A 10464-nucleotide genomic window follows, 5' to 3' on the forward strand; every position below is an offset into this window, starting at 1 on the left:
TATTCTAAACAAAGCTTCCATAACACTTAAAACACAAGATTAACAAAATTTCCATACCTGTAATTGAAATCTAGTAAAACATCTCCATATCCCATTCTTCATGCTACACAACTTCATCTGCATAGAAGCCTAAGAAGAAGAAATTAAAATAATTTACCATTTTTTGGTTCCATTCAAAAAGTCCATAAAACATTTCCATAAAGCAACAAAACAGAATTGCAGTATATTAAAATTCCGGATGAATAAATTTTCCTTTTATTGTAAAATTAACATTTTTCTTTTATTTCCAAAACTTTTATACATCTCATCCATTGTTTATTTGTCAAAAGGAAGAACATAAAGCAAGTAGTCTAACTTGTTGTACATTATTTATATTTCTTAAATCATAATGACACGACAGAATCAACATCATAGTCAACGAGTAGTGAGTCATTTTCATCACTTCCCTCATCAGCCGCTCGTTTCATTTCCACACGACATTTATGTACTCTAGCATCCTCAAAACAGTCAAATATATCATCATTCGTAAAGCTCGTAACATTCATATTATTACTGTCTGCACTTTCATCCTCATCGTCATCATTGCATAAGGAAATTGTAGTTGATGACTTATTCTCATCATCCGATCCAAAGCTGCTGCTATGTCAGAGTTCAATAACAGTTTCATTTGCTTTAAAAGAAATTCCGGAACGAATGACATGATAGTATTTTACGACAGCATAAATTGCGATACTCTGTGAAATAAAATATGGCAACAAGCAATGGAAATAAGAGGAAGGAATTATTTTTGTGTAATGAATGTTTTTTTCAATTCAGGAAATTTGAATGTTTCGTGTTATCCTTTTTTGTAAAAATGGATATGAAAAAAACTTACATTAAAAATTGCCCGAGCTATGAAAAATATCTGTATACATTAGCCGTTATGAGCAGTCAGCATACAGCAGTATTAAATAACGTTTTAAAAACAGCATCAGTGAATGAAAAAAGGATGAAATGAAAAGAGAGAGAAAAAAGGGAAAAAATGTTAGTTGAATGGATGTATGTTGATGGTTTGAGATGTTAAGAGCGCATATTTGTGCATTAGGTTGGTTTTTGACTTAATAAAGTCATCTTGTTTTACATTTTCATTTCAATTGCAATCTCGAAGCTGTAACAAAGATCCTGCAACACTAAACAGTATGCTAATTGCTTGCATTTACTTATTGAGCAAGGATCTTAGAGCCATCTGCAAAAAATGCCAAAAATTCAAGATTTTCTGTCATTTAAGGAGCTATAGCTACTAACAGGTAACTTGAAGCTTAATTTAAACTTAACAAAATGGCAAGCAATGACTTATTTTATTATTCTTCATAAAAATTGTTCCAAAAGAGCCTTCAAAGTGCAACAAAGGCACATTAACATCTGGTCGTCAATAAATTAAAGCCCTAACGACTACATTAAGCTGTTTGACTTGATTACTGTCACTAAATGCTCAATCAACTAAAATTTCTCACAAAAATCCCAAAATGCTTCCCAAATCCTTCATTTATCCAGCACAAAAGTATGCTAAAACACCATACGGCATCACCACCGAGCACTCGAATTGCAGTTGAATTAATTATAAAAAATGTTATTTTTCATCATATTTCCTCTGATACTTACAACTTCAGCTTTACAGAGACCATCGAAATGCTAAGAAAATGAAGAAATGAGAACGGAATTAATTAAAAAACTCATTTCATAAAATGTTAAATAACTCGAAGCACTTACTCCATTTATGTGATCACGAAGCACATTTGCGTATACTGTACAAATTCCTTCTATTGACATAAATAATAGGATTCCGATCATCCATGGTGCGATGAGTGGAATATTTTCCTAATTGGAATGAATTGTCATTAATTTGAATTTTTAATTGGATTTAAATTGAATGAATTGAGTAGTTTTGAGGAGTGGAAAATGGGGGGAAGTGAGAAATTTTTAGTAAAGTTGAACTTAGAGCTTGGAGTTGAATTGGATTTTGGAAAGAAAAGTTGACTCGACTTCATCCTGAGAGTACTCATATCAGGGCAACTGTCAAGTTCTTAACTTGAGCTCCATTTGGCGTCCATATGACTGCCAACTTTAGGTGGTTTCAATTAGGCATTAATTAGAGGTTTTAGGAGCCATAAAAGCTTCGTGGCAGAGCCTTCTGCATTTGTTTTGCTCGAGTAACTAGCCATATAGTCGACTAACTACAGCCTGTTCCAATTATCCTTATAAAAAGTCGGAATCAACTTCAAGTTCCAATTTTACATCACTAAATTAAAAATCCTCAATAAAATTAGAATTTCATGACTTTTTAACCTTTAAGTCTCCCCAAAAATATTTGCATAATCTCTTAAAAAATTCAAAAAATTTAATGAAATTTCAGCACTCATCAGAAAACTTCCATAATCATCAAGTATTTATAGGATAAAACATTATAAATATTTAAATGAAAAACTTTTCATGATCATAAAATGCCTTAAATAAATACCAAAACACCTGTGACTTTTTTTGTTCCCACTCACAGAAACTTTTATGATATTTTTTTGTGAATGCTTTAATTAAAATATATCCATAAATTTTAAAAAAAAAGTAGTTGTAATTGCTGAAGTTCTTCTACGGATGGAGATGCTCATGTAATAATTTTTTGTGTCATCCTGATTGACAATTTTTTAACACTAAAAAAAGTTTTCAATTGCATAAACGTGTGAAGTTTGTGCAGCGACAAGCCACAATTTTCCTCGTTGTCAGTAACGGTAAGTTATGTAAAATGACTCAGAATCAAGTTTTTAATTTGACATCATTTTTAGAAAAAGCAATTAAAATGTGCAGCTATGATGTTTCATGTTTTAAAGCGATAATATTGTTCAAGTTTCCGACAAAGAAGCCAACATTGATGCTGGTTAGAACTTGAAAGTTGAGTTTGATGTCATAATGATGAAAATATATTAAATATATTATGTATAAGCTCAGAATTTGTTAAAAACTTGGCCGGAACCAAGCCGGAACTCTATCAGACAAAGAGCATGCTTTCATGGTACGGGAATATCAATTCAGAAGCTAAAAGCATGGATCTTTGTCTGCTAGGAACAACATCAGATCGATAAACACTGAAATTTTGCAACTAAGGCGCCAGAACGGCAGCATACTTAAACCTAAGTGACAACCAGCTCATAAATATGTCTGTTTTCTGCTAACTGTTTCTATATATCACCAAGATGACACCTGTCACATTTTAATGTGTGCCAGTTGAGTTTGGTTAGTGACACAAAATTATTCGACTTATATAAAGCATTTAAAGATCTGCAATTTTCAGATATTAAGTTAAACTAAGCTAAAATAATTAATATTACTCATAATCGAACTGCAAGTATGAAGCTATTTAGCCACATTTAGTCAATTTTGATTAATCAAGCATTTGGACAACCTTGAATCGAACCTGAGTCTCTGAAAGAAGCAACTAAAGTCCACTCAAAAAGAGTTCCTTATCACTCGTCTACTAAAGTCCCAAAACTCAATTTTCCATCAAAACTATCAAAAAATAAGGAACAATTCACAATACTCACTGCATTTATTCCCACAAACAGCACCACACTGAGTACTATTATAGATAAATGACTTCCTATAATTGCATAATAACTTATTTGAACTCCATAATATACATCTCCAAGTATCTGAGATTTTCTTGTATTTACATTGATTTGCCACGAGTATAGCAGCACTACGAGAATTGAAACGTTCTGTCCATAGTCACGAAAGCATTATAAAGTAGAAAAAAGTTAATGTTTATGATTATTCAAGCTATATCCAACAAAAGATAGATTTTTTTTAGTTTGTTTGTTCTTTGTCGACATACCAAACTATAAATTGCACTTGTTATTGCACAATGCTTTGTGTTAAAAGTTCGACATAGTCCGTTTCGTCGCTCCGGTCGATGATAATGGTAGAGGACTGTTGTTTTCATGTTTTTTTTTGTGTATGGTCAACACTGCCAGTGATTTTATTTAACCTATAGAAAAAAATAAGTTTTAAGAGTCATTTTTTAGGATGAAAAAGTTTTGTTAGTGGCATAAATGCTACGATTTTAGGTGTGAAAATTTATGTAACGCTATGTTGGAGTGGATTTAGATGTTGAAGCATAGAAAATATTCTGTCGAGTTTAATTGCTGAAGCATTTTTCTTTTGAAATTTCAGGACTAAAAACAGAAGTTGGTTCATATTATTGATGCAATCTCGATCAGCATACGATGAATTGTTGTCGACACAACGACAAGGACCTGAGCTGCACAATGTAGTGAATCCAATTTTTTTGCCGTAGAAATGGATCAAAATCAGCCTTCACAGTGCCATCTGGGCAGCTTTGCATCTTCCCGTAATACGGTAACGTAGCGATGCCCTAGTGAACATGCTGTGCTGCTTGGAGTGATCAGTATAATTCAATGGTGGGCAACATGGCTGTCGCAGTACTCTAGTTTGTCGCCCAAAGCTTCAGGAAATGCCATGTCATGTGTGCATTCAGTCTAGGTCAACTTCAAATAAAGAAGGTTGATTACTACTGGTAAAATCCAAACCAATTTGGTGCCTATTTGGCATTTCCAGTCACTAGGACAACAATGAAAATATATACCTATCAGGTATCTTTCACCGAGGAAAGACTCCAGAGTATAAATTCAAAGAAATGCACGACTTTCTACTTCATCATTTTCTTCATACTTTCCACATCAAAATAATATGAAGTTAAATTCCAAGAATGAAACAGAAGCTTGAAAATATTAAATTTCTCTGCCAGCATTCAGCACGGAATAAAAAATATTCTGAAAAGACTCTTTTAATTTAAATTTCATTTTTTTTCAGGTTCATAAATAAAATTCCTGTATTTAATGAGGATTTCACTTCCTTCCCTTTTAACTTGGATTTTTTTTGTTGTTTTACACAACTTTGTGTTGATAATTATGGAATATTCATGACTTTTTTTTGAATATATATTTTATTTTTAATGAATGGAGGACAAAGGAAGTATATATACTGTGAAATTGTCGAGTTTTAATGATTTAAAGAATGATTTTTGACTTTAATAAGGTTGAATTTATGCTGTGTTTTTAAAGAGATTTTGAAGGAGAGTCGAATTTAAGTTTTAACTGACTTTCCAGATCGGCACAAGTTTTTCTTAGTAGATGATGACTTTCATGGCATTTAAATGACGGTTTTAATGGCAGTTAACAGTTCATGGACACTATGTGCCAGCCAATTGAGTCTTATAAAGTTAATTATTAAGTTTTGAGTATGAGCTCTAGACCGAACAACGCACCATGCCCACTAGAATTAGCTGCTTCACCACACTTTTGGAAAAAAAAACTCTTCAATTTTCTAGGATTTTTCATGAAGAAATTGTCGTCGTCGTTATAATTGAGTCACCCTGACGGCTCCTACCGTAGCATTGTGTCTTCGCATTGTGCTGCTCGGGGATGATTTTGAATAAATTTTGAATTTTTTTAATTTCTATACATAAACTTTTCATTAAATTTATTAAGTAATTTCAAGGATTTTATGAGTCGGACTCCACTCAATACTAAACGCAATCCAAAGTCCAACTACAATCCTTTTCCATTTTTACCAAATTTTGATAAAGCACACACAGATAATCCCACCTTTCCCAGCCAATGAATCAACTAAACCATCCAACTTTAAGCGGTTAAATAAACACTTTTTATTCAAACTCCAAACTTTCTCAATTAATTTTCTACACAAAAAAAATTAATTTTTCCATTCAAAATCAACCACATGAGGTTCCACAACAATAATAACAAATGAAAAATTCACGAGCTAACAACTAAATCACTAGTTCTTCTATTTAATATTCATTAAAAATTTAACAATTTTTTTTTTCTTTAACAAAACGCGTTGATAAAGTTTTATCGGAAGTAACAAAAAAGCTCTCACATGTGCTTCAGCTTTGTACAACAAAAATTTTCCCCTTTTTTGCTATTTAAACACGGCACAATCAGTTATCTTCTTCTTATTCCCTCTCGTTTCACATGCTTCTCATTCACATTTTCAGCACTGCTGGGAAAAAAGAAGAATTTTTCCGATAAAAATTGATAATTTCTTTTTAAAGCAACAAGAGGACGGAGTGACGATGAAAATTATAATTTAAAGTGAAACGGGTTAAGTTCCTTTACGTTTCTCATTGGAGTTAATGATGCATTGCAATTTCGACTATTGTAATTTACTTTAACAACTTTTCGTTCCTTTTTTTCTGCTTAATTACGTACTTTCAAATGCTATTAAAGCTGTCTTGAGTGTTATTTCTACTTCTTATCACAGTGAATGTGCGATTAGAATTCTTAATTGTGTTCCTTTTATTTTCATTTGATGCTTTTATACTTTTACTCGTTCGTTATGAGGAATTTTTGTTGGATTATGAGCTGAGTGGAAGGTTAAGGTGGAAGGAAGTATATGGTGACTTTTAGTAATATTGCCTTGCTTTTAGGATTTTTTGAAAATTGACAACTTTAAAAATTCGAAAAAATAAAATTTGAGAATTTCAAAAAAAAAATGGATTTTTGTCTATAAAATTGTCAAAACTTCAAAAAAGCCGCAACCAGAAGTCCTAAACATAATTTCTTTATTCGAAAAACTCAAACATTTCCTTTCGTTTCCCCCCAAAATTTTCCCTCAAATCTTGAAATCAAATCGAAATTTCATAAAAAGTATCAACTTTTGTCCAACATTAAACTCGGCTTTTATTGTTAAACTTTTTTGTGTGCAACGTTAAACTTTGTTTCCAACTTTATTAAGCTAATCAAACTGTTTAATTGAAAATTCATTGTTTAAAAATTTAATTAAATTGATCTGAATTTAAAGTTCGTTCAGAATGAATTTAAAGCTCAAAATGAATTTAAAGCTCTTTAATTTCAAACTTTAATTTGAAAAAGAAATGAATTTAAAAGTTTCCAAGTCAGTACCTTCCACAAAAATTCTTGCAATTCTGCCAACTTCTTTAACACACAAAAAAAAAAAGAATTTGAGGATTATGAACCCAAAAAATCATCTCAAGCTTTAAACGAGCCCAATTTATGAACACAGAATTTAATTTGTTATTGTCATGATCTTGTCATGAAGATGATGAGATCCTTCAAAGTTGATTGTTTAAGATAATTATAACTTGTTTATTAAATACAATAAAATCATCAAAATGCATCGTCATTCAGCAATTTAGAACTAGAGATGATGTCAAATTGATTGATTATGATTTGATTGTTTTTGGGGAACTATCAGATGACAGACCTAGAAGTCGACTAGGGTTTTGATTTAAATAGTCGAGTTTAGTCGACTCGACTCCATGTAAAAATTGAATCGACTTCAATCTCTGTCAGATGATAAATAAGACGTTTAGATTTTTTGAATAATTAGTATTTTTCACTTTTAGCAGAGCTCGATTTGACTGACTTCAAAGAAAATTCAAGACAATTTTGAGCTCTGCTTTCTACCAACTTAAATTTTTTTCAATAGAAAAATTTTCTTAAAATTATGGAATTAATTTTTTTTGTTGACTTTCCAAGAAAGCACATGGCATAGAAAAGTCCCAAAATCTGGCCCTAGGCCAATTTGACTTTGGTCTTAAGCTTGAGTATCACCGACTTGAGAAAGGATTTTCAGTCTAAAATCTGGCTTTAGGTTGACTTGACTCTGGCCTGAAGCTTGAGTCACTCTAACCTGAGGTCGAATTTTGAGTCAAAAATCTGGCTTTAGGTTGACTTGTCTCTGGCCTTAAGCTAGAGTAACTTTGACCTAGAGCCGGATTTTCAGTCTAAAATAAGATCCTAGTCCGATTTGTCTCTGACCTGAAATCAGATTTTATTGAATTTATTCTGAATCACGTTGACATGAGACCAGATTATAGCCTTTTCGATCCAATTAGCATTCATAGTTTTGAATCTTGATTTAAACACAATTATTAAATTCGGAAACTCCAGCACTCCAACAAATTAAATAAATTTTCACAAATTTGTTCCAAATTCTTTCAAAAAATATTAAATATCCATCACATCACAAAATCAAATCCATCCGCACCTCAATTTTTATTTATTCCACAAATCACAAAACACAAAAAAAAAATCATTTATTTCCATTTACTCTCGAATACGTAATGTCATTTCGATTTAATTCCGGATGTTGATACAATATCTCGACCATCACCTCTCGAAAAATGTTTATCGAATGATACTGATTTCATCGCGGTACTCACTTTATATCCTAACATTTTGTGCTTTACTGCCAAACTGAAAATGATTCTTTAGTCTTTTTTTTTGTGTATGCATTCTTGCTATATATTTTTTTTTATTTTGGCATGGATGTTTCCTGTTAAGAATTGAGTAAAAATGATTGTGGAAATGCTGGAAAAATTTCTCTCAGATTTTCTCTCAATTTTTTGTCTGGAATCAGCAAATTTCCAATGCGAAGAACAGATGAGTAAGATGTCATCAATAAAGCCACATGGTACGGTGACTTCTTGCTATTTTTTTTTATTCTGACTCTACATGGGGCGCCTATTCTTACCTCATTGTTATTTTTGGTTAGAATGAAATATTTGCTTAACAAATTATCGTGTCGTGGATTTCTTTTTGGCTTTATTTTCATGCAGGAATTAATTGAAAAGTTGCGAGGAATTTTTTCATAGTTTATGCTGACTTTTGGGAATTACTTTATTGAGAATCAGCATTTAATCTAGTTTTTTATTGTCTATCTGTTGCGTTTCGAATTTTATTGCTAGTTCTCGATGTAAAGAATCGTCATTAATTTTGATGTAGCTTTGGGGATTGTAATTTGATTGAATGATAATCCTACGTTTTATTATTTTGAGGATGAAACTCCTTGTTCTGTTGATGCTGAAATATAAAACAATTTTTACATTCATTTATTTGAGTTTTCCTTTGTATTGATTTTTTTTATTTTTGGATATACATTTCTTAATTGTGTTGCTGCTTCCTTCTTATTCTTTTGTTAGATAGAATTTTAATGTCGTTGGGAATTTATGACGTCATTCAAGAGTTTTTTTTTTGCGTTAAAAATAAGAGCGATGATTAATGACAACTCTAAATTAGAATTCTCATGCATTCTTAAAATACAAATGTGATTCATGTTGCTATTAAAGGAGACAATGAATGAGGATTTACGCCTTCTAAATATAGAATGTTTGATTTACAAGTCATTAATAACTGCAACACTAATTTGAGTTTGCATGACCATATTATCCCTAAATTGTTACTACAATAATTTGAACTGAATAAATTATCGTCTCAATTTGGTGTCAATTCTAGGATCCAAATCCGGCTATACACCAACCTGTCGCAGGCTAGTGTTGAATTCTTTTAACTTGTGCTTTCCGGATTATCTTAAGAGAAAATTTTTGGGAACATAACTATTTATTGAGAAATAATTTGTGAATGGAATCATACTCACAAAAGAGGAATTTCAGGTCTATTACTTATCAACTCGATTACATGGGTTTTACTCTTGCTTTAAAACTACAATTGTCAACATTTTAAATCCTATTTCGAGTGAAACAGGCAGTGATCAGTCGACAATGGGTATGTCTAGCTTAAGTAAGACATTTTATTAATTTACAGGTCGACTGATCACAGCTTCTCACACTCAGGATTGCCTTGAATGTTATTTATATTCAATTTTTCAAAAAAAAAAAAAATTTCAAAAAAAAAAATTGAATTTTACATCTCCGATAAAGATGTCAAAACTAAAAATCTGTACAAGCTTTGTAATGTGACCAGTAACAGAGACAGATGGAAGGCCTTTTGTAATAACCTAGGCTCCAAGTTGGAGCATGGTTCCAGTAAGTAAGTATCTCCGATAAAGCTCAAATACGATTCAAATGTTGTATAAAATCAAGTTGACTCACATCAACTTTTCCATACAAAATCCGAGTCGACTTCATACTTTATTTTCCAAGAAGTCTCATTTAGAAACCAATAAATCCAGCTTCAGGCGCCATCTGATGAAGACCTTGCATCACAATTGATCTGTATTACCAGCATTTACTTACTGTGCTGGTGCTGCATAAACCGTCCCATTCCAATTATCATCATCAATAAAATCACACAATATTATTCCCGAATAATTTAATTCTCGTTCATAAAAAGCGCCCAAATCCCCAAAATTCATAAATATTTGATATTCTGCCTATTTATTCTATCGTGCAAATAAGCGACAGCTAGAAAGCAACAAAAAAATCTCTGTAGTGAATTATTCATGTTGAATATTTTTTTCTTTTACACTTTTTCTTCATTTTCTGATGACATAGCAAGAGGTTCCTTAAGCTTTATCGTAAAAAATTGAAGCAAAAAACGGCACGCAAGAGATCGATAAATTCTGCCTGTTTGCTATTTGATAATATCGCAAATAAATGCCTTTTCCATCCTCATAGCATGAAATTAATTTTTG

At 31.7% G+C, this 10464-nt stretch overlaps 1 protein-coding gene across 1 annotated transcript; it reads right to left on the minus strand.

The window, feature by feature from the left end:
* Window positions 1–259: 259 nt before the first annotated feature.
* On the minus strand, window positions 260–8251 carry LOC139098329 (uncharacterized). Its single transcript, XM_070650482.1, has 7 exons — window positions 8080–8251; window positions 3863–4015; window positions 3573–3746; window positions 1750–1857; window positions 1642–1671; window positions 875–904; window positions 260–734 (listed from the first exon to the last, which is right to left on the minus strand). Exons 2-7 carry the CDS (start codon window positions 3968–3970, stop codon window positions 645–647), a joined length of 540 nt encoding a protein of 179 aa, XP_070506583.1. The 5' UTR covers window positions 3971–4015; window positions 8080–8251; the 3' UTR covers window positions 260–644.
* Between the last annotated feature and the right edge of the window lie 2213 nt (window positions 8252–10464).

The sequence above is a fragment of the Chironomus tepperi genome, unplaced genomic scaffold (genome assembly GCF_022539635.2).
Source record: "Chironomus tepperi strain 1889 unplaced genomic scaffold, CSIRO-AGI_Ctep_v1 contig_445, whole genome shotgun sequence".
NCBI lineage: Eukaryota > Metazoa > Arthropoda > Insecta > Diptera > Chironomidae > Chironomus > Chironomus tepperi.